The sequence below is a fragment of the Pelobates fuscus genome, chromosome 1 (genome assembly GCF_036172605.1).
Source record: "Pelobates fuscus isolate aPelFus1 chromosome 1, aPelFus1.pri, whole genome shotgun sequence".
Lineage (NCBI taxonomy): Eukaryota > Metazoa > Chordata > Amphibia > Anura > Pelobatidae > Pelobates > Pelobates fuscus.
In genome coordinates, this window is record NC_086317.1 from 86,403,641 (window position 1) to 86,428,283 (window position 24,643).

Sequence of the window (24,643 nt, forward strand, 5' to 3'; positions counted from 1 at the left end):
GTAACCTGTTTCCTCAGGGCCCTCCTGCTCAGGACCTTGTTCAATTTCCATATTTGCGTCTATCAGGAGTTGGAATGTGAGTTTAGTCAGTGGTCTGTACATTCCTGCCCGCAACATGAATAATATACAGTGTTCAGGTGTGTTCCTTTGCTCTATTTGGGTTATGTTAGTTATTTCTGTACTAACCATTTTCCAGAATTGTTGTATGGCCGGGCAAGGCCACCAGACGTGTACCACATCTCCAGCATCTATTGGACACATTTGGGTACATGCGTGAGAGTTCGACAGGTACATAATACCATCAGTACTGTATCTTCCTCATTAGTTCTAGGTGCGCTGCGCATGATGTGTCCCATGTATGCTGTCCCCCACCTTTCATCTGATACTGTGTATCCAAGTTCTCTGTGTCATGCCTCCCTAAATGTCCTAGTCTTGTGTGAGCCTTGTATTATACGTTATCGATAACATTTTCCTACGTCGGGTTGGCATTGTGCACAGCTTCTCGAATTGTGAGAGTTGTGCTGTTTCTGTTGGTATGTCACAATTTTCTAGTATGTATGACTTCAATTGGAGATATGCGAGTAATAGTTTGTGTGGAAGATTAAATTGCGTCTGTAGGGCTGGAAAATGTAGTATTTTGTTATTTTTAATCAACTGACACAGGTGAGTTTAACCGTGTGCGGGCCATTGTTTGTGGTCCAGTGTTGGGACAAAAATCCCCACACTCTGAATCGGCGTGGCAAGGGGTGTTGGCCCGACCATGCACGGGGAACTCCTCATCTTGTTCCACATTTTGAAAGTTAGAGTCGTGGTTGGGACGGTGGATTGGGCTAATGACCAATGATTTCTTGGGACCCAAAATATCTGTTTAAGGCTCTGTTTTCCAGCACAGTGTGCCTCTATGTCTGCCCACTGCGGTCTCTCCCTTGATGAGTGTAATGTCACGACAGGGGCCACTATCGCAGCCTTGTACTACAGTCTGACATCTGGAAGGCCTAGGCCTCCCTGTTGCTTGGGGGGAGTGGGTATCTCAGTAGCTACTCTGGTTCTGGATCTTTTCCAAACAAATCTGACCTGGGTTCTCTAGAGATTGTGGCTATTGCGGCGTTATAATTAACTTTCGCTTTACACTGGTTTATAATAAACTACTGAAGCCCTAACTGGTGCATACTATAACTCAAGATGTTCATAAACAGAATAGAACACGTGCCAAGTAAAGGTTTATATTTATCGCATCCTCGTGACATCATATTATGTATGATTATACACTAAATATCCATCACTATTTTGAACATTGGTGGCATATTAGCGTAAAACAGTTAGATACTAAACTGAAAATTATTCAAATTAAATCTCAAATTTAAAGCCAGGGTAGCTGAACTGAAAATATATATATTTTTTCCAGTTTGGCTATTTTGACCTTAAATTTGAAATTCACCTTGAATTCTCTGTTAACAAGTATAAAATAGGTATTGTGCCTGGCTTTATTTGGGATACCCAAAATACATTTTCATGATTTTTTAAAAAATATATTTATTTATTTTTACTGACAAAATGTAAAAGGCAGTAAAGGAAGCAGTAGCAAATCATTTTAATTTTCTGACTTGCTCATGGGAAGGGGCTTTGCCCCTGTCATATAAATAGGATAACTGTGCATCGTGATGTGCTTTGACTGCTAGACAAGCGAGTTCTACACAAAAGAGATCAAAGCCGGTGATCCCTGACCAGGCAATTCTAGGGAACGGCAACATCTGATTGGCTGTCGTTAGCGTTCTTGCACACACGTTCTGGCCGACGCGCTGGGTGTGTAGCGCTCTCGCAGTTTTGATGTGTTTGGGAGAAGCAGCAAGTCACGTGTAAACGGTTCCTGTCCAAGATGGCGACGTCCTTGAGTGAAGGCATGAACTAAGCGCTGTACGCATTATGTGGGGTGCTGTGGCCGGGGCTCTCCGAGCCGGTTCTGTCCGGGTCCTGGGTCAGCAACAGAGGCCTGGTGAGTGTGTCAATGCTGGGTAAATGTATCCCTTGTGCTGTAGCCTATGTTTGACTTGTGGTTCCTCTATGGTGACTACTAATTCATGCTGATGGTCTGCACATGAAAAGTGCTGTCCAGAGTTATGGAACATTCAGATGCTACAGGTAAATACCTGCCATCTGACAGGGGATGGATTATTAGCACATGTGTAGCAGAAAGAGTATCCATGTATTTATTATTTCCGGTGTATTTACTAAAGTGTGAATTCCAAGTAAATTAAAAATTTGAGGCCAGTGTAGCTGAAGTGAAAGCTAGCAGACTTGGAGGTTTGTTTTTCCCAGTTCGTTTATTTTAACTGTAAATGTGAAATTCACTATAAAATGCTCACTTTTTGTGAACAACCTTGTTTAATTTTTTATTTTTTGTCACAGTTCTGTGACTAGCAGTGTAGAATAGAAATATGACACTTGTAAACTAATAATTGTTGGAAGCTATGTGCATTATCTGAACGATGTTCCAAAGCCACCCTACCCATCTAAAGGTGGCAGATACTTGAGAATATAGTTCAAAGGTATACTTTAACCCCTTAAGGACACATGACATGTGTGACATGTCATGATTCCCTTTTATTCCAGATGTTTGGTCCTTAAGGGGTTAAGCACCATATCCACTTTAACTTTTAGTGGTTTTGGTGCAGAGAGACTGTTCCCCATGTGTAAACACTGCATTTTCTGTGCGGCGCCGGCAATGTTTACATTGTCACTGAGACAAGCCACTAGAGGTGCTTCCTATTATATTCCTACAATTTTTTTTAAGCACTTTCATTTCCCATAGAGATGATTTGGTACATTGCATCTTTGTGCGGAAGTGCTAATTAGCAGAGAGCAGCAATTGCTCTTACAAGCAGTAGGCACCCCAGTGCTTCTCTCTGGAAAAGCATTGGTTTGCTATAATTTCAGAAGGAGCGAAGCAGCATTCGCCGCAAGGTTGGTGCTGCAAGTGATGGAAGGTGAGTAAAACTGCTTTATTTAATGCTTACAGGGGGTTCTAAATCAGTAGGAAATACTCCAACATTAGAAATACATGTTTGTATTTTTTACATTAGAGTTCCAATTTAAAGGAACACTATAGTCACCAGAACAACTACAGCATAATGTAAATGTTCTGGTGTCTATAGTCCGTACCCGCAGGCTTTTTTCTGTAAACAATGCCTTTTCAGAGAAAAGGCAGTGTTTACATTACAGCCTAGGGGACCCCTCCAGTGGCCACTCCTCAGTCGACCACTAGAGATGCTTCCTGGGGCAGTGCTGCTCACTTTGCAGCACTGCCATTCAGTGTCTCCACCCTCTTCATTGAAACACTTAACTTTGCTCGTAGGGATGCATTTAATCAGTGCATCTTTATGAGGAGATGCTGATTGGCCAAGCTGGTGTTGGCCTTGCCCTCACCCCACCTCCTTGATGATCTCAGCCAATCCAATGCTTCCCAAAAATCAGTTCTGATGATGTCGTGGGATGTGGCTAGTGCCGGTGGATCCTCGCGGCACGGGAAATAAGGTAAATTTTCTTACCTTTTTAAGGGGGAGGGCAAGCCACCTAAATGGTGGTTTTAACACTATAGGATAAGGAAAACATGTTTGTGTTCCTGACACAATAGTATTCTTTTAAGTTTATTTGCTGCTTACTCTATAAAATGAGGCATACATTTAGGATATAATTAGGTTACACCCACCAAAACTTAGAATACGTTTCTGGGAGGGTGTGGTTAAGCAAATAACTTCAAGTGTATCATTGATTAATTGTGTAAACGAAATAAATATTGTGATGGAGCTATTCACAAATTTGGCAATTGTCGGTAAATAAACATCGGTTCTAAGTATTTTTTTTCTTCCGAAGTAGCCAAAATGAATACATGCAAAATTATTTGAGAATTTTTCCAGTTGTAAATAACCCAGACAATGATGCTGGGCCTGTGAAAGGAGCAAGCAAAAAAACAAACAAAACAAATTCTGGAAACATTTGCATTCTTCCAAAGAATTCAGGATCTTTGATGAAGTGGTTAACAATACGAATAGTTCCCTCAATTCCAACAAGTTGAAAAAAAATAAAGTAATACTGAACATTTATTTTAACTTTTTTTAAATTTTTTTTTTGAGGGGTGGTTGGTTACTCATGCAAAGGGGTTTTGTCATTTCTGAGAAATTTCATGATTTCTATGTACTTCTGATGATCTAAATCTGCCTCACCCATTCACTGTATAATTTATGATTAACAAAATGAAACTAATCTTTTGCAGTTATTAACACTCTTTTAAAGAAGAGATCACTTCAGTTGGTCAATGTTTGTGTTACACGTTTTAATGGGAAGGACTCTGCGATCGGGCAGTTGCTAGGTGTGAACCCAGAGCAAACTCCCAATGAACATTTGATCCAAAAATATACAGTGCCTGTACCATTTGATAAAGGTAAGTGACTCTATGCAATATTGAAGAGATGCCAAGTAAGGTTTTTCTTTGTTGTTTGGGGGGAGAGTAATCTAGACTGTAAAAGAGACCATCCAGCGCTAGACAGAAATTTAAAGAGAAGGTATGTGTACAAAAAGGTTTATCAATTGCTCTAGTCTTTCCTATACCAGTGAACGCGCGTTAAGTTTCTAAAAATATTTATTCTATTAAAGAAATACATCATGTACCGTAACTATTGGGTCTGAATTGTTATCTGAGGTTCAGTCACTTCCTTCTGCTCCTGCTTGAAGCTTCTGTTGTCTCTCCTTAGCTAAGCCCTGCAGAGAATGGCCAGTTTACTGGTTGAGCACTTCCTGCACTGAGGTTTTGTGGACTCTTGGTAAGAAGTCAAACCATTAGCAAACAGTTTGACCAGTTACATTGGGGGTATGACAGGGCACTTGGAGCATTTATTTGATTTTCCATTTCATGCGATTTCAGGAGTTCCTGCATGCAGTAAGTGTAACTGTAAGGGTCACCTTCCCTTATTGAACAGTTACTTAATATATCACAAAGTTGTAGTTGTAGTTGAAGAAGGCCCTGCCCAGCAAGCCTGTACATTTTAAGGATTTTTTGATGGACTATAGATATTGAGAGAGTCTAATGTGGCACGGGAGGGAATTCATAAAGAGAAGGCAGCCCTGAAAAAGTCTTGCAGGTGAGGTGTCTGGGGGTGTGGATATAAGAATCCCACAGTAAGAGGCTGGGCTAGAACATATCTGCTTACAAGGGAGGAAATATTAATAGGGGCACATTTCTTTAGTCTTGTGGGTATGGTCGAGAACGTTTAACTAAATCCTAAATGAATCAGGAAGCCAGTGCAGACTCGGACAGAGGGGGGTGAGTTTGAGAGTTGCAAGACGTAAGGTAGATGAGTCTAGGAGTGGCATGCATAACGGACTGTAGAGAGACAATCTGGGCACTCTTCAGATCAATGTGCAGAGAGTTACAATAATCGCAGTGGGAAACCACGAGTGCATGGACAAGCATTTTTGTGGCCTCCTGGGTGACAAAAGGGGTGAATGTGAAACCATCCAGTCAGAGACAGAGAATAGGTATTCAGTGACATGGTCGAGCAGACTGGAAGAAAGATCAGGTGAGAAATGGTAGATCTGACTATCATCAGCATACAGGTGATAATTGAGAGCCATAGGGTGATATAAGCTCACTAATAGAGGCAGTATAAATTGAGAAAAGAAGTCCCAGTACAGAACCTTGAGGATCTCCAACCGAGAGAGGTACAGAAGGGGACAAGTGACCAAAGAAGAAAACACTGAATGAGCTCTCAGAGTGGAAGGGGAGAACCAGGAAAGAGCGGTATCATTAAGGACAACGTCTCGAAGGGTGAGGAGAAGCTCTATGTAGGCATGGAACCTAATTTTAATGTGTTTGCAAACTGGAGAAAGTATTTTCATCGCTTCCATGCCAACATTGCTTGTGATTTGATGTTCCAGGATGTCGATCAGAAACTAAAGTATTATGGTTTGTGGAATTTGTGAAAGCAAATAAATTCTAATTTTACTTTTTATGTCTTTATGAATTAGGCTGAATGTAAATTTATGCACTCCCGTAATGCTTATAGTTCAGTCGCAGAAAATGCACACTGCATTGAGAACAACGGGGTATATTGCAACCCCCTGTCAGTAACATTTTCGGACTGTCAATTAGAATCATGAGATCGTTTTCAAAGTGATCACAGTCCACAATTTTCACATAATTTATTGAATTGGAACGAGGAATAAAATACTGGGTAATTTCACAATGTTGAGCTTCAGAAGCTGATAACTTGAGGTTAATGTAAATAAACTAGCATGGTGGCAGGATTTTCTATAGCAGCAGAGGTTGAAGCTGAATACATTCATAATGACAGGTGCATAATTATCCTATTATATTCCATATGAACAGTGCAGTGTATGTGCCTTACTTTAAGGTAGTTTTACATTTCAGGTGTTGTTCACATGTGTATTTGTTCTGTTGTAGTTACAATGCTAGTTTGTCCTTTAATTAGTCTGATTGGTTAACTAAGAATCTGTACTTAGCACTGCTTGCACACGTCTGCAGTTCATGGGAGGTTTTTGTCATGTTCATTCTGCTTGTGCGTTACAAATGCACTTACAAATATTTCTGGACTTTGCACGGCCACCTGGAATCATGTCTCCAAGCAGGAAATTCTTTGTGGGGGGGAAACTGTACGCTGAATGGAGGCAAGAAGTGCCTGGGGGAGCTCATCACCATCCTAAATAACGCCAAAATCCATGATGACACAAAGGTGGTCTGTGGCGCACTTTTTATCTACCTGGACTGTGCAGGTAAGAAGCTTGATGGAAAATTTGGTTTTCTGCACAGAACTGTTACAAAGTCGCCAAAGGTGCTTTCACTGGAGAGATCAGCCCAGCTGTGATTTAAAGATGTTGGGGCCACCTGGGTGATTCTTGGGCACTCTGAGAGGTGGCATGTATTTGGCGAGTCCAATGAGCTGATTGGCCAGAAAGTAGCACATCTGCTGTCAGAAGGCACTGGTTTAATTGCCTGTATCGGGGAAAAGTTGGACCAACTTGAGGCTGGGATCACAGAGAAAGTGGTTTATGAGCAGAGAAAAGCCATTGCAGATAACATGAAGGACTGGAGCAAGGTGGTTCTTGCATATGAGCCAGTCTGGGCCATTGGCACTGGCAAAACTGCCACACCCCAGCAAGCCCAGGAGGTGCATATCAAGCTCCGTGAGTGGCTAAAAACCAATGTTTCCGAAGATGTTGCAAAATCAGAATCATCTATGGAGGTTCTGTCACTGGTGGCACTTGCAAAGAGCTGGCATCACAGTCTGATATCGATGGATTCCTGGTCGGAGGAGCTTCACTGAAGGCAGAGTTTATTGACCTCATAAATGCCAAGCATCAACTGTGTTCAATGGCAGTGTCCCCTTTCCCTTCTCTCCTGAACTGCTTTGGGCAGGGGTGATAAACGTTGGTCCTTCGAGCTGCAGGTACACATCGGTTTCTTCTCTTGGTGTACCTCCATCTGGTGTCTAGCAGTGGACTAGCGTTAACAAACCCTTCCATAGAACGAAAACATACTCACTGTGTCTGTAGCTCAATTTGTCCTGGGTATTGTGTGGGGGAATCAATGTTACTGTAAAATATAAAATCAAGTTAAATATTTCTGGCATTAGTTGTCAGAAAAGTGTATTGAACTTACCAAGTTTCTGATGATTCCGTTGAGAGAACACGCCAGGTATCTCTCATCTCTATTAAGTTGTTATGGTGCCTTGAGGTCCTGGTCGATGTTTTATCTTAAGGGGTTAAACCCCTTAAGATAAAACATCGACCAGGACCTCCATGCATCATAACAACTTAATAGAGATGAGAGGTACCCGGCGTGTTCTCTTCATGGAATCATCAGAAACTTAGTTGAGTTGAGTATACAGCTCTTCCCCTCTCCTTGTGATGTTTTCAGTGAGGAATACTTGGACTAGGTGCCGGGAATAGGCTGAGAGGATCAGCTGACACTCAGCCTATCATTAACTCCCCATTCAGAAAACTGTGTGGGAGAGGTAGCTGCCTCATTGAAGCTTTGGATATTGAGAGACGCTGACGGGCTCCATCAACTCAACTTTAGGCCCCTTAAGGTCAGAGTAATTCTTCTTATCACAATTTTACCATTTTCAGATTGGTGAAACTGCTTTCAATTCAGATCGAATTAAAAAGGATTGGCATAGTCTGATTAAATCTTCAACATCGTTAACTGCTCACTAATATTCTAATTTACCAATGTATTTGTACATCACCAGCATAATTTGTTAATATTAGTGCCTAATTCAGAGACTGGAAACATGACCCAACAATAAAATTCCTTTCTTAAATTTGGAGGCAGTTCAGCTACTGTCCTCTTTTTAACCATTTCAAGGGCAAGATTTATACTGCATTCTCTCTTAAACCTTAACAAGGGTCTAATATGCTTCTGGTTCAATTTTTATACTGTCTTGTGTCAAGTAAATGTGTTTCTTTACATATCCTTTTCTGCTCGCCCTGCAGGTGAAAATGACAGCTTGTTACTGCATAAACCGGACCAACCAGAGAACCCAAAGGTCTTGAGAGTTGTGATTTTAGGAGCTCCAAATGCAGGAAAATCTACTTTATCCAACAAACTACTGGGTAGAAAGGTAACAAACTATCATCAACCTTGTAACCTTCCTTAAATTTCCAATGCTATGCACTTACAGTAAGAAGGCACTCATTATAGTGGTTATAGGTCAAAAAGTCTGTGTGCCTTTGTGTCAACATTGTGTGTGATTTTATTTACATTTTCTGAAGAAACATTCATACCTAAATAAAACTGCACAGTAGAATTGTAGGAGAACCAATGTTCAAGATCAGAAAGTTCAGTAATCTACTGCAGTCAGGTGGCTTAGTTTGTAGGTGGGAGAGATTTTCTTAACAATGGCCGATGAGAACTCCCAGATATCCTGCCTTACAGAATATTTCATGCCTGTATTTATTTTTTCCCCCCAGGTTTTTCCTGTATCCAAGAAAGTGCACACCACACGTTGCCAAGGTCAGGGTGTTTTAACAGATGGAGAAACACAATTGGTGGGTTCGTTTTTCTCTCTGTGACTGTGCAGTTTTTGCCATTTTGTTGTTAATGCCTTGATCTTTAAACTGGTCAAGTGTATCAGATTTTACAATCAATGACAGTGTTCATCACGGTTTGTTTTATTGTTTTTGTTTGTTTTCCTAAATGAGCCACAGTGGCAAGAGACAGTCAATAGGAGATTAACCTTTACTGCAAATCCCTGTAGTATATCCTGCACTGTCCCTTGGTATCCCCAAACCCGCCTTAAATCTTTGTTCCCTGCATAAACCTTCCTTGTGTTTCATTCCTCCACCATATTGTTCACAAAATTTATTGTGTAAATCATTGATGTGATATTTGTCTGACCACCCCTTTTGTGTGCACCTAGCTCCATCTCCCTTATTTATACTCGTTGTACACATCCAGGGTGATACAGATACCGGTCTGTCCACACAGCATGTTCAGCCTGCAGAGGGAAGTATATGGTCAGTTCTCTCCCCCTCCACTCATACTGCAGACTGAGTGCGCCAGACTGACAGACCGTGCAGAGGGGATGGAAAACCGTAACCCTCTCAGTCTCTGTATCGCTTGGATGTGCTACAGTATGGGGCAATGCCAAACTGGGAGATGGGTGCTGTGTGCTAATGCAGCTTTTTGTGAGCTGCCAGTGAAGGCTTTGTGAGCCACATACGGCACGCAAGCCGCCCAATGAGGAACTAGGACATAGAGTATAAAATGGTTATGTTAAACACCTTATGTGTAAAACCGGTTGTAAAATCTTTTTCATGTCCGTGTAGATTTTGAATTTACTTGTATCTGAAATGCTTTTTATGGATTTTTTTTTTTTTACCTCTTCAAAAATTTAAAAAAATGGTATAGCACTCAATTTTCCTTATTCATATCTCACAGTATCTGTATAATTACAACTACAGCAATATGGTTGAAGGGTTGTAATTCACTCATAAATAACAAAGTGGTGCTTTGTGAATTGATTTATGATACATGCCTCCTAGACCTAGGTGCGTCAGTGGGGGGGGGTGATTGACCCCACGGGAACCCTGGGTCTAAATTTTGACATTCTTTACTGTTTATCCCAAGTCTCCTCATAATACAGATTAAGGAGCAGCAGACACATAAAAATAAATGTTTACATTTTATAAGGCTATTTAAAAATACCTATCTCGGCAAACAAATATGGGGATTAAGTTGTACCATATTGACATATTGTATTAAGCACACCACTATTTCACAGTACCCCAATATTGGTGGATCCTACACTAATGCAAACGTGGGAGCCAAATTAAATCGTGCTAGTGCTAAATAAGCTAAAGTGTATTCAAATAATCTGTTGTATGAGCATTGTGAATATATGATTCAAAATTGATGTGATAAACGCAATTTTAAAAATGCAATGTTAAAACTAAGAACTGAAAAAATTGGGCAGGATTGGGGCATGGAGTAGACTACTGTCATTTGGGCTCTGCCTGTTCAGCGTGTTGCCTGTTACAACAGCAATGTTCTGAACACTGTTGCTCTTGAGAGAAACCACACTGTCTGTATCTGATGAAGGTGCAAAGAAATACACTGAACCATTGTGTGAGTGTATGTGTGTAAGAGTTTGTGTATCTGTGAATATATGTAACAGTGTATGCATTTTCATCTTTAATATTGTTTATTTATGTGTAACCGTGTGTGCGCATCTTTGTTTGATATGTAATATTTATAAAGCGCCAAAAAAATTCCGTAGCGCTGTACAATGGATGGACCAACCGACAAGTATTTGTAACAAGATGAGTTGGACGCACAGGAACAGATGGGTTGAGGGCCTGCTCAAATGAGCTTACATGCTAGAGATAATTTATACATTTATTTATATTAATGGGTAGAGATTGGACTGGCTTATGGTGCATATATATTTTTGGACTAAAGCCTTATTTTACCCAGTCAGACTAGCAGTGCCCCTGCCGAGACCTGTTAATAAGCAGTGGTCATTTTAATACTTTGCTGTCTGGTTTTCTATCTCCAGATTCTCTTGGATACTCCTGGTATGGTCAACAACACGAAAGTTAAAAGGTAAAGTCTGTTTGTGGTCTACTGGTAATTTGTCTCTGTTTGGCAAGACACTATTTTATATCGTAACCTGGAGAAACAGGTGCCTTATACTTATGCTACCCCTTGATATTTTAGGATATGGAAATTCTATGTATAAATTCTTTGGCGCTGTCACTTTTTGCATTTTTCTCAAAGCTAGAACTCATTGAGGGTGTCAGTTAAGCACAGTTATTATTTAGATTGTATTTTTTTTTTTTTTTTTTTTTTTTTTTTAAATACAATAAATTTGGCCGTTTTTGCAGAAATTTACATTTCAGAAGATCACCAAATTTATAATGGTAAAACATTTTCCATGATTTTTATGGCAGACAAACGAAGCAATGGATTAACAAAATATGTCAGATTGAAAATAAGTCAGAAAAGTGTTTGCTAAATCTACCTCACAGATTGTTGGAATTTTTGTCAGTGTATAGCAATGGGTGGAGCTTCTCTCGCATCTTGCATATGACATTGCGCATGCACACGATCATGTATGGAAGATCCTTCTGCCTCACTAGATCTTCCTTAGAAACCCATTTTATACTTTCCTGCATGCGTGAGAATGCAATAGTGGCACAATTCTTGGCAGATGAAGCCTCTAGTATCTGAAGACCAAGAAGGAGATGGATGCACTAAGGAGAATGAGGTTCAGATACACCTTCCTCCTCTCTTTCAAGGTGCTGACATGTAAGCATTCTGTCACCTTTGTATATATACCCTTCTATGTCATAGTTTGTGTATGGCATGCATTGGTCCTTAAGCGGTTATTTACCATTTTATCTATGCTCTGAAACTGCTACGAGTTGTAAAATGTAGTGAAACTGAAGTTGCAAATATTAGGATTATCTATTAAAGAAGGTGGGGGGGGGGAGGGGAGAAGCAATACTGTCGTTAAATTAAAGTGGCTAAAACCAACGGTGGATGTTGCATTTCTATAAATTGGCTATTTATATATGGCTCCTGTTGGCTCGGTTGCCTCACTCATAGTCAGAATGAAAGTCTGCATCTTCATCATCAAATAGTGCCCAGATAACAAACTGCACTGGTGCCTGACACTCATGCTAAAGGATCTAAGAAGTTGTTAGAATATCAGTTATTGGAGTAAAGCGTGACTAAATGCATTTTGTTCCTGCTGTCATTGTGATGATTGATTTTCATGACCGAGCCAGTATGTACTAAAAGGACACAATTTGCAGGATTTCTTATGTAGATAATGCTTTAAGAGAAATTATGCAAGAAAACAAAACTTCCCAAAGCCGTGCAAGTGCTGCAGCTGGAAAAACACCTCTCACATCAGGAAAACATTTGGCCAATCAAGAATCTCTTTTTACTCTGTGATGCAACATTGTTGTTATGGTGCTTTGTGCCCCATTTAATATGTTATGTATCTCGCTTCACTTAGCCTTGCTGCTGCTTTATTACAACACTAAATACATTTTTATGATGTAGAACTTGAGTTTTTTTTTCTTTATTGCAAAGCCTTTACCTGTCATGTAAAACTTTCATTTCTGTCTCCTCAATTTGCAAATTACAAATGCAAATCATTGTCAATAAACACACTGAATTCCTAAACTTTGAGCAGGCAGCAGCTGGGCTCACTGTAGAGTGTGGTAAAATGCTAAGTAGTCTGTAGCTATTTAAAGGGAGAACCAGGCTGGAAATGTCCTCATTTTTTTTTTTTAACTGCATTATGTAGACAATGTATTAAAAGGAAGATTCCTTTCATTACATTCCCTATCCAACTTAACAGATCTTAATGCACCAATTTTAGCTAATGAGATCTTGCAAATTATATTTCTGCTTAGAACCACAATGTCACAGGCCCTGTTACATTCTCTGGATTACATTATGAGAAATTTAGTGCAGAACTCAATCTGGATTTTACAAAGTTTTTTTTCTTTTCTTATTATAATTGTTTTTCCGTGTCCTCCTTTATTCCCAAGAGGGTACACTACCTCCACCTGTGATGCTGAAGGCATATTTGATTTATTTTAATTTTTTTTTTACATTTTTGACACCCTTTTTTGTACTTATTTTTCAGTATAAAACAAAATGGTACAGAATAAACCATTCTGCAAATCTTCTGCGACGTGAGTCCATAGATGGATGATGGGTCATTGTTTTTGTTTTGTTGTGAAAAGAATAGGTATATAGGTTGTATTGAAAATCTGACATTGGAAAGTCAATTGGAGCTTTAGATTCTGAATAAAGAGCTGGGTTGGAAATCAGTTCTGTTGTAACACTGACAAGGTTCCTCATGTACGAGTGTGAAGCCTCGGTTGAGAGCTCTAGCTTAATAGGCATTCATATTTTTTATTTATAAGGAAGGGAGGGACCCGGCCTTCCAGTTACCTTTATAAAAAAATAAATATATATATATAATTTTCAAACAATGTTTCTTGGCACTCACCATTTCATGTGTATAGTTCAATTTAGCCTGGGTGCAATCCCACGTTGAAAATATATAAACAGAAATAGAGATGCACTCCAAGGACTTGATAGATGAAAAAGGGGTAGTTTATTCCAATAGGTATAGCATTTAAAAAACAGCCGACGTTTCGACCCGTTCGGGTCTTTCTCAAAGACCTTGAGAAAGATCCGAACGGGTCGAAACGTCGGCTATTTTTTAAATGCTGTACCTATTGGAATAAACTACCCCTTTTTCATCTATCAAGTCCTTGGAGTGCATCTCTTTATTTATATGTATATGTATGTATGTATGTATGTGTGTATATATGTATATATATATATATATATATATATATATATATATATATATATATATATATATATATATATATATATATTTGTTTTGTTTTTTTAAATTCTTTTTTTTCTTCTTCTTACATTTTAGAATGCTGACTAATCCCTACTGTGTTCTTGGTGGTTTCATGCCCAAACAGAAAGTCTCAGATATAACATCTGGCACACAGTGACTTGTGAAGTGCCTCCTTGCCCTAGTTTAGGGGTAGACGACTGGGTGGACTACATAGCTTGAGTTTCATTTTTTTCCCTGGTCCTTGAACCGCTTAGACTTGAGAACTCACTATTTTAGGTATTTCCACTCCAGCAGGAGACTTCATATTGAAACTCCTTGGCTCATTGTAACGTTTACAACATATCATTCTTCCCCACCCACCCTGCTAGGTGAATTCTTTGCTTTCTAAATGTTCCGTTTTAAGTTAAGCATTCCTTCCAGCAGAAACAAGAGCTTGTGAATTTCATGCTTTTTTTTTTTTTTTTTTTTAATTGGTATCCTAGTACATATAAATGTTTTGGGACATTTGTCTTGTCTTAAAACTTATTACTCAAGACTACTTTCCCAACTGCATTCAGATCTAACCAATAGTCCAAGTTTTGTATATTTTGTAGCTGGGATTCATTTTTTTTTTTTTTTTTACACCAGAATTAACACCGTACCTATAATTCTAATTCTGCATAATTTTATGTTAAATTGGAATAGGAAGAAACACAGAAATGAATCATAAATCCTTTACTTGCCTGTGGGATGATATTTAGCATTTTCTCATCTGTATTTTTTATCTGGTCAGACTGAATGGGGGAATACATCTCACAGTATAATTCATATCAATCATTTTCTGGTATCCTCCTCAAGTCCATTCTCATATCCAGTTAACTTGCTGTTTGTGCAAGGTCTCATTTCTTCTGTATTCAAGTGACAAACTGTTAAAATATTAAGCACCGTGCGTTTCACTTAATTTTGTATTGCATTTTCTTTAAGACATCATTTGGAGAAGTCTCTACAGAAAGACCCTTGGGACTGCATGAAATTGGCTGACGTAGGTAAGCGTATTATCCCATTTACACTTTGTTATGAGAAGGTCGTCGTGAAGCTGAACTCTCTAAATACATCAGCTCTTAAGAAACACATTAGCTCATAAACAACGATATCCTAGGGGACAGACAGAATATTATTTTAAATAGCACCGACGACCGTGTGCTGCTGTGTGTTGAAAGTTAGTGCTTTTTAATAGCATGATTTGGAACACTTAGAATTATCTACACAAGCTGAGGCTGTGTGATATTGAATTTAGATTGTTGCTAAAGAAATAGGTTTGTGAACATTATCAGAAGTCGTACACTAGATAAAAGGCAGACTACGTGTTTTGTTTCTAACAGTTTGTCTGATTTAAATGTAATAATTTTAATGATCAGTTTGGCCTGTATCTAGCAGCCATTCTAGTTGTAAATATTATGATTAAGTGCAATTTTACACATTAAACTTGTTTTTTTTTTGTTTTTTTTGCCCCCTCCTCTTATGGAAAAACCTATACAATCTTATTATTTTTCCCCAAATAAAGTTCATATTTATAACTGAACCTGGAGAAGGTTTTTTTTTTTTTGTTTTGTTTTTTTTTTAGTGTTGTTTTGATTCTTGGGTGAGCCCATAATTGGTAGCTTTGTATAATGCCAGCTTCGAATATGAATACAGATCACATGCCTTTCTAAATATTGCCGAATAGCAATGAACATAAAAATAAGACATAAAAGTTAATTTATAGACTTTTTTTGTTTCTTTCTGTATTTCTACAGAAATTAAAAATATATATTTTAGTACATTCAGAATATATACATGTTATCACTGTAAAAATGGTTAAATACCCAGTTCATGAACATAGGGGGAATGTATATAACAAGACATCATTTCAATATGTAACTAGTTCTCCAAATACATTTAATACCTGTATAATAATTTATGCTCCCGTATCCAGAAAGGCCTACTAATAATTTTTTGCAGTCTACAGAGAATCCGCCAATTTTTAACTCTATCTCAATCCCCTGCCAGCACTGCATTGCTGCTGTAGCCTCAGACATTTTGTGACTTGCAGGCTGTTTTATTTAAGAGATGCACATCCATACATATACACACACAACAGTCACTGTGATGAGATGATTGTCAGAAAATGTTTACGGTATTCTCTTATTTATTGTTCAATTTTGGTTTGAATTAAAGTAAAATAAAAATGAAACCGTCCACATCCATAGACTAGATTGTTTTAGGAGTCAAATTTCTCCTGCCCTTGTATGTACTAAGCTGGGAGTGAAGAATTGTACTATGGTCATTAATCAGTAAATTAATAATTCTTTTGTTTGTGTACAGCAACATAAATGTGCGATTTGCATTCATAGTAATCATGCTCCTGTAGGATTATATGAAGTAATCAAGTTGCCCTCCTAGCTGATGATTTTTATTTAATTTTTTTTTATTTTTTTTTTTGTACCGACTGTAGATCTTTTAAACTATGCCATACGTCATATGTTTATAAGGTTTAATAATTTAAAATGTCTTTGTCTTCAGTGTTGATTTTAGTGGACGCTTCAGATATGTGGACAAGGCATTCTCTCCATACAGAAGTGTTGAAGTGCCTGTTTCAATATCCTACGATCCCCAGCATACTGGTAATGAACAAGGTGAGTGTGGACATTAAATAGGAATTGTGGATGAGTGAAAATAAATTTCAAATGCTAGGTCAGAATACTTTGGACTAAAACGTGAAGTTCCCTTGTCAATGCAGTGCATTTCCCAGTTTACTGAATAAAGTTCATTGTGTTCTTTTTAAAATTGTACACGGAATTTGATTTTACATCATATCAAACATTTGTAGTTGATATGCTACAAGCAAGCCTACTCAATTAACCTTGTAGCATAATATAAGGTAATTGTTTGATATTCTCACAATCCATACAAGCAAAGCCACCAGGAGTTCCCCAAAATGGGACACTTCTTAGCAGAGATGTAAGTTTTTATGGTATACTCCAGACCCCTTAATTGACTTCAGATTGCTGAAGTGCTTTAGTGCCAACAGGAGGTCGACCTTTCAAGAGAACCTCTGCATTTGCAGGAGTGGATTTTATGAGGTTTCATGAAGCTGATAATCAGGAAGGCTTCCTGTTCAAGCAGAAGTGAATGCTTTCACTCCAGACGTGGGTGCATCAGTCTAGTATTTCCTAATGAGAAGCATTCTGTGGGTGATTGACGCATTTGTAGTAGTTGCAAAGCACGCACTAATATCTGGCAGAGTGAGAGGGAGACTGTTGACTTTAAAACATTTCTGTATTTATTTATATGTAATGCAGGTTTAGAATTTTCAAGTTTGTTTAGAATTATTTTTTTGTGTGTGTGTGTGCGCATTTTTTTTTCTCAATATAACAATACAAATTATGCAAAAACAATAATTAAAGGGAGGGGGGGGGGATTTATTAGAATTTTCTGCACAACTCCATGCTGTGTAGGATTTACACATTGCAATAACCATATCAAGAAGTGACTGATGCTTACTATATCCGCACAACAAAGGTTTCTACTAGTTATTTTACATGCTAGATTTCTGCTCTGGAAAGCTAGCAAATGAACTACAACTCCCAGCTATCTAAGCAACCTAAATCATGGCATTGTATTTAGCAGTACCTTTGGGTTGGGGCTCTGTGGGATAGAAGTTAGGGAGCAGAAAGAGTTGGTTTATAATTATTGATAAAAGAATAACCAGGAGGAAAAGCACCAGCATAACGGTCACTTTGCCTACACATTAACCCCAACGTGTGTGTTCATGGAGCGCCCCTTTGGTTTTGCGTGATTTATACAAAAAGCTGAAAATAAAAAAAGCATAGGACCAGTTTAACGCAACAGCCCTAACAAATATTTGCAAAAAGGTCTGTTTGTATTTAGATTTTTTACATTGATTAGCCAAATTGTTAAATGATTAATCTGTTTTTGCAATGCTCTTTTTTTTTTTTTTTTTTTTTCCTGTAGGTAGACCTGGTGAAACAGAAAGGCATTTTGCTTGAAATTACAAAACAACTGACTGAAGGGATTGTAAATAACAAAAAGGCAGTGATAAAACCTCTGGTAAAACCTTTGCCAGGCCATGGTGATAACACAGGCCACACGTCTCAGGGACAAGACACTTCCCCGTTTGAGATTGAAGAGCCAGGAGTGACTGTGAATGAGCCAGTATCTGTTAAATTATCCCCAGATGTGGATGAATTTGCTGATGAAGAATCTGATGCGGCAAGAAGAAAGATAATTAATGAACTGAAGAAAAGGAAAGGCTGGCCTCATTTCAGAGACGTTTTCATGCTATCCGCTATTAATGGGGAAGAAGTGGAGACACTGAAGGTATTTGTAGTGATTTGGCTTTCCTTTGCTTACTTTTCGAAGTGCGTTGTAAAGCAGCTATCTGCATAGGATTGAATTTGTAATGGGGGATTTATTGTATTTTATTATAAAACTACTCCCCTAATTCAGTGTAAAAGTAGATTTTATCCGTTTTGATTATTTTTGTCTAATTCTATTAAATATAGAAGCTATTTAAAATTATGGCACTGTCAGCATATCAATTGGCTGCCTCTGCTTATGTAGCTTAATTGATGGCTAAGGTGTCAGAGCGACACTCAACGAATCATAAAAGATGCTTTTGTAAAGGTTATGGTGTAATGAAGGCCCATAGCGTTATGAATTTTTTTTTTTTTTTTTGTACGATTCCTATTTCAGGGCTCAAATACAGAATTTTGCACGGTTATACTCGCCTTGGAGTCCCAGGGCTACTGTACACTTGATTGGGAAGGAGTTTTCTTACATTTAAAAGAGAACTAGGCCTGCTCATTTATGCGAGTCAGTGGATGGGGCCAATTCCCTGCTCTATATTTGCTTCTGCCACTGAACCAGCCACCAGCCCCATTACCCCCCCCTTCCCTTCTTTGAACAGATGAGGGTTATTCCGGTACCCACTGCAGAGATTTCTGGTTTTCGACTAGGAGCCTTTTGCTGTACTGTCAAGCTTTAAGATGCCTGCTGTGTTTATCTCTGAACAACATGTTGGCACAATACAACTTGTGCTAGTGTTGCTTGGCAAAGTTTTATCAATGTGTTTCTTGCAAAATTTCAAGGACATGAGGTCATAGTCTGTACATCACCACCGGGTATCCAGTGGTTTCAGGCCTTGCTACCTGAAGATCCTGGGTTCAAGATTAAAGCACCTTGTGCTAGTGACCCAGTGTTTTGTGTTCTATTTGTTTTATTTGTGCTTGGTTATATCTCTTTGAGCCTTGTTTTATCATACCTATAGTGGCTCCTTTAAGTAGACATACTGCAGCGTAACCTTACCATCCAGTAGTACTCTTCTCTTTTCTTTAGAAATCTAGTTCTCAGTAATCATTCTTTTATTTATACTCCTGAAGAAGACCTGCTTATTAAGGGTCGAAAAAGCATTGTGCTTTTGTTAATTTTATTTGGACCATGTCTTAGGCTTTCATGTATGTGTTTTTTACATCCTTGCCCAAAAGGTTTGGCTAATAAATTATCTTTTAAACGTTGTGGCTTGATTGGAGGCTTTTTAAGGGACCTGGAATTCCTGTATCCTACCAACCAGCTGGCTGACCATATATTGTGTTGTGCCTTTAAAGTCTAGAGCCGACTCTTGGCTCTCTATAGTGTGAGTAGTTCAATTGTGAAACATTTTATTTTGTTAATACATTTTACACTATGAAATGTTTGTATGTTTTTGTCGATTTTATTCTACTTTGATGGCAGACCATGTTTGGTTAATATAACACCTCTCTGGGTGTGCTTTACCTTTTTTTTTTGTTCGTTATTTGCTACTATTAGGGTTGCTGGTGACACTAGCCTAGGTGATATATAGCTGCACCGGTTTACCTGTCGGTCCCATTTTTTTGTATTTCTACATTATTTATTTATATGGCTATTTTACCCAACACAAGAAATAAGGTGTTTGCATAAACAGGACTCTTTTACATTAAAATAAAACGGTGTTTGGGTATGTAAATTGTGGACATAAGTGCTTTTTTTTCTAATATGGCTAAACTTACTTTGCAAAACTGCTCTGTTTTATACTTGCCTCGTGTTTTTTGGGTTTTTATTTTTTTTTATTTATAGAAATTCTTTATTTTGAATTTTTGTTGCGGTACAGAAGAAAATGGGGGAGTATGCTTAATGGTACAGATTTTGTTCGGTATATTTTTGCCGTTTGTGTCAGTCATACGTTTTAAGCAGATGTGTGATATTTCTTTCTTGGTTGCATTGTACATTGTTTGCTTGTACATTCTTACTCTGTACATGTCTTTTGTTGTTCTGGGTCTAAGGGTTGGGGAGGGGTACAGAATAAAAGGAGAAGGGAAGTGGGGTGCCCTATCGACTGTTGGATAGTGGTATGAAAAGTCAGTGTGTATCTGGAGTCGGATAAGGTAGGGGTGCATCGGCTGGTCCCTCCCACCCCTCTGGGCCGTGGCCCCAGGTCTTAGTTGCATACTATAGGTGCTGCGGGTGTACTGCAGCATGGGTGTGTCTCTGTTGGTGCGGTGTTGTGAGGGTTAGGTCCCTGGTGGGGGATGTCTTGTATTGGATGTTATTACCAGGGTAGTGAAGTGTCTCCGTTTAGCCATGGGTCCCAGATCCTATGATATTGTGTGGTTGTCTCGTGTATTTGGGCTGTGAGGCTGTCCATGTTTGCGCTATCTTGTATCTTGTGTGTGATGGTGGTTTGCGAAGTTATGTGTGGTGTTGCCCACTGTTCTGCGATCGCGCTGCGGGCTGCGAGTGTTATTCTAGCGATAAGTTTGTTTTCCCTTCTTGTGTAGGCGTCAATGGGTTTGGATAGCAATAGTAGCCAGGGATCCATGGGGCATGGCCTTTCGAATAGTCTAGTGATCAGGGCTATGATGCTTTGCCATAATGGTTTCAATTTAGGGCATGACCACCAGCAATGGAGGAAGGTGCCTATCTCTCCGCATCCTTTCCAGCCATGGTTGGGGTGAGTTGCTTTTATAGCGGCTAGCCTTTGTGGCGTCAGGTACCATCGGAACAGCATTTTATATGCTTGTTCCTTATGGGTGACACATATTGAAGTGGTGGCTATGGCTTCCCATATATCAGACCATTCTGTGGGGTCTTCCAGTGTGCCTAGATCTTTTTCCCATGCCCTAATGTAGGGGAGCTTCGCCTGGGTAGGGTGTGTTGCTATGGTGACATAGAGGTCTGAGATTTGGCCCTTTCTCATTGGGTGTTCCATGCTATCTCGTTCAAATCGTGTGAGGGGGGCTGTGCCTGCCTGTTTGATGATGGGTGTGGAGGCAAAACTTCTGATTTGGATATATCTGAAGTGGTGAAATGTGGTTAGTGTATCTTTGTCTGGTAAGTCATTGTATGCAATGATTGCGTCTGCTGCGTATAGGTGTTGTAGTCTGCATATGTTTGTTATCAAAGCTTGTGAAGTGTGCCGGGGTTAGTCCTGGTGGGAACAGTTTGTTTCTACAGATTGGGCAGATCGGGGATAAGTAAGAGGACAGGTCATATTTGTCTTTCTTTTTGTCCCATAAGTCTAGGGACTTATTGCGGGGGATGTAGGTGGTGGCAATGGTCTTTGTGCTTTGGGTAACCACATGTATAGGGACGGATGGTCCCTACCAAATATCAAGTGCTCCAGGTCTACCCATTGTTTTTTGCTTGGTGGGAGATGCCATTGTTGTATTTGGGCCAAGCGTGTTGCTGTTAGGTAGTGTGTGAAGTTCGGGAGTCCTAGGCCGCCTGCCTGTCTGGGGACATATAGCGTGGTCTTTTGTACCCTTGGTTTTCGGCCGTTCCAGACAAAGGAATCCACCTCCCTCTGGAGTGTTTTAAGATCTTGTTTGTGGACGGGGATAGGCAGGGTTTGAAACATGTAAAGGAATCTGGGCAAGAGATTCATTTTAATTGAGGTTACCCTGCCTAGCCATGGTATCCCTAGTGTTTGCAATCTTTTCAGGTCCTCACGGGCCCGTTGAAGCATGGGTTTATAATTCGCTTCGTATAGGTGTGTCAAGTCTTTTGGTTTTTCTTTTAACACAATAAAAGCATGATTTATAATTTGTAGGCAGATAAGAGAAGGGTCAGTAAAGCACCTGAATTGAAGGTGTTATTTGGAAATTACCATCCCCTTTTTATAGCTTGCCCACTCTTGATCATACCAGACCAAATTCTATGTCTGTTTATTTTAGAGAGTCACTAGATCGATACATAGAATAGGCTGAATTTAATGAGCACATACATCTTTTTAGCCTTTTCACATGTTTTTGCTGTTAATCTAAAAGAAGGCAAAAAAAAATATTTGCAGCGCTTTCCAATTTTGCAACAAACTAGAAAAACACTGTTTCTGGAACCCTGAATGACAGTTATCTCCTCTGATCAAAAAGTTGTTATCCCACATATTAAAAAATTATATCCCTGTATTTTGTTCATGTTAATCTTACTGTTTAGGATTTAAGTTTGTTTTAATATCCTTTCCATTAAAGGGACACTCCAGGCACCCAGATCACTTCTGTCCATTGCAGTGGTCTGGGTGCCAACTCCCACTACTCTTAACCCTGCAAGTGTAATTATTGCAGTTTTCTATAAACTGCAATAATTACCTTGCAGGGTTAACTCCACCTCTAGTGGCTGTCTGCTAGACAGCCACTAGAGGTCACTTCCTCCTTCATAGCACAGGAAACCTGTGCTAGAGCATCGCTGGACGTCATCACGCTATGTGAGGACCTCCAGTGTCGCTCATTTCCCCATAGGAAAGCATTGAAATTATTTTTCAATGATTTCCCATGGGGAGCGCTAATGCGCATTAGGTCTCCTCAGCCGGTGGGCGGGATCAGTCTCTACCACCGGCCGACGCAATGCAGAGGAGGAGCGGCGCAGAGGAGAAGACAGCGATGAGGGACATCGTCGCTGCCTCAGGTAAGTGACTGAAGGGGTTTTTTACCCCTTCAGTAACCGGGGATTGGGCGGTGGGAGGGAGAGGGTACCTCCAGTGCCAGGAGAACGGATTGTTTTCCTGGCACTGGAGATTCCCTTTAACAAGGCTGATTTTCTTTTTTATTTTATTTTTTTAATCTGTATTTTTTTTTTTTTTTTTTCCCACAGAAATATCTGCTGACTCTTGCCAAGCCTGGGGAATGGGAATATCACAGTGATGTTGTTACCACTCAATCACCCCAGGAAATCTGTAACAACATAATCCGAGAGAAGTTACTGGAGTATCTTCCCCAGGAGGTCCCCTATAACGTGACCCAGGTAAGTCCCTCTTATTAGGATGACCATGCTACAGCATAATCACAGATTATTTTACACTGCTCAAAGCTGCACTTCTACTGCTTCTCTTCTTATAATCTAAAATAATTCAAGCCTATTCCAAATTAACCAACCCTTATTCCTTGTCTTGTATATAGGGTTTGTCCTCACATAGCATTTTGCCACTTTTTCTCCCTTTACTTTTTTTTTTGTTCATATCTATCTCTACACTCTGATGTTTTATCTACAACTTAAAGGTTTCCTTTTTAGCGTGCGATTGGTGGCCTTACCATAACAATTCATCGACTGACTGGCTAATAATTTTACCAACTCGTGCAACCTGTCACTTGTACTTTCTTTGTTACTCTCTACTTCTGTTGTTCTCTCTCTCTCTCTTTTATTTATTTATTCCTCCATTGAAGACCTTTTTTCTGTTTTCTCCCCCATATCTTATTTGAAATCTGTCAGCTTATCCCTTTTCCAATATTTTGTATTTCCAGGTCACAGACTTATGGGAGGAAGGTTCTTGTGGGGAATTGGTCATTATGCAGACATTACTTGTACAAAAAGAAAACCATGTGGTACGTGCTTTCTCTCACCTGTGAGCTGTGTGTGTCCTGATGGTGGCTAAGTCATGTAAATAAAATGTGTTCTGCTTTCTTCATTCAGAAAATCCTTATTGGACGTGGCGGACAGCTGGTTAGCAAAATTGCTCAAGAAGCTGGGAAAGATCTAATGGATTTATTCCTTTGTGATGTTCGCTTGCGGCTTTCAGTCAAGTTTAAAAAGTGATATTTTAATGCACTTCGGTGGTTTTTTGGGGGTTTTTTTTTTTTTTTTTATATACAGTCCTTCCTATGGAAAGAGCAACATTAAATTTAAAAAATGAAATAAAATGGAAAAAACAAAAACAGAATATGATTTGTATCATCTTATTTTTTGAAACAGAAAGTGGTTGTACACTCCGGGTAGTATTTATTTAATTTTGCAGTTCCTTTCCCTGAATAAAAGCATTACTCGGTGTGTATTAAAGAGCTTCGCACTAATGGGCAACAATACTGAAAGTATTACAAAATTCCACAATATGATATGTAGTGTGACTCAATGTTTATAGTTGTTAATCAGGCTGGCTATGATTTGCAGTGTGTATGAGCGTAAAACCTCATGAGAATGTACAAAAATCTGTTAGCTTTCCTGTTTGTTAGTCCCTACTTGGGTGTCAAAGAAGTTTTAGCTTACTTGTGCCATTGTGGTGAGAACCTGTAGCATCTTCACATCCTACATCTGCCACCCACGCAGACTGTGCAGAACCAGAATGTTGGCATATATCACTGCTTGAGAGATGCAACCGGGACAGACTGAGGGATTATACTATGTAATGCAACCATGCACAATGTGTGTAAGGGGACAGGAAAGCGCTATATGCATTTCATTCT

General features: G+C 39.2%; 1 protein-coding gene and 1 pseudogene across 1 annotated transcript; both read left to right on the plus strand.

Moving 5' to 3' along the window:
• Positions 1–1,725: 1,725 nt before the first annotated feature.
• On the plus strand, positions 1,726–24,011 carry ERAL1 (Era like 12S mitochondrial rRNA chaperone 1). Its single transcript, XM_063449973.1, has 11 exons — positions 1,726–1,993; positions 4,271–4,438; positions 8,509–8,636; positions 8,986–9,063; positions 11,073–11,119; positions 14,880–14,941; positions 16,458–16,570; positions 17,910–18,275; positions 23,061–23,210; positions 23,708–23,788; positions 23,877–24,011. The coding sequence occupies exons 1-11, from the start codon at positions 1,924–1,926 to the stop codon at positions 23,997–23,999; spliced, it is 1,386 nt and encodes a 461-aa protein (XP_063306043.1). The 5' UTR covers positions 1,726–1,923; the 3' UTR covers positions 24,000–24,011.
• Positions 6,629–7,631, plus strand: LOC134587801 (triosephosphate isomerase-like; annotated as a pseudogene).
• Positions 24,012–24,643: the final 632 nt, after the last annotated feature.

What these genes read in the sequence shown, in the direction of transcription:
- ERAL1 (XM_063449973.1), top strand. Translation starts at nt 1,924, where the DNA reads ATGTGGGGTGCTGTGGCCGGGGCTCTCCGAGCCGGTTCTGTCCGGGTC. An exon ending in GGGTCAGCAACAGAGGCCTG is followed by an intron (nt 1,994 to 4,270) that starts GTGAGTGTGTCA and finishes AATCTTTTGCAG; the next exon opens with TTATTAACACTCTTTTAAAG. An exon ending in AAGAAGTGGAGACACTGAAG is followed by an intron (nt 18,276 to 23,060) that starts GTATTTGTAGTG and finishes TTTTTCCCACAG; the next exon opens with AAATATCTGCTGACTCTTGC.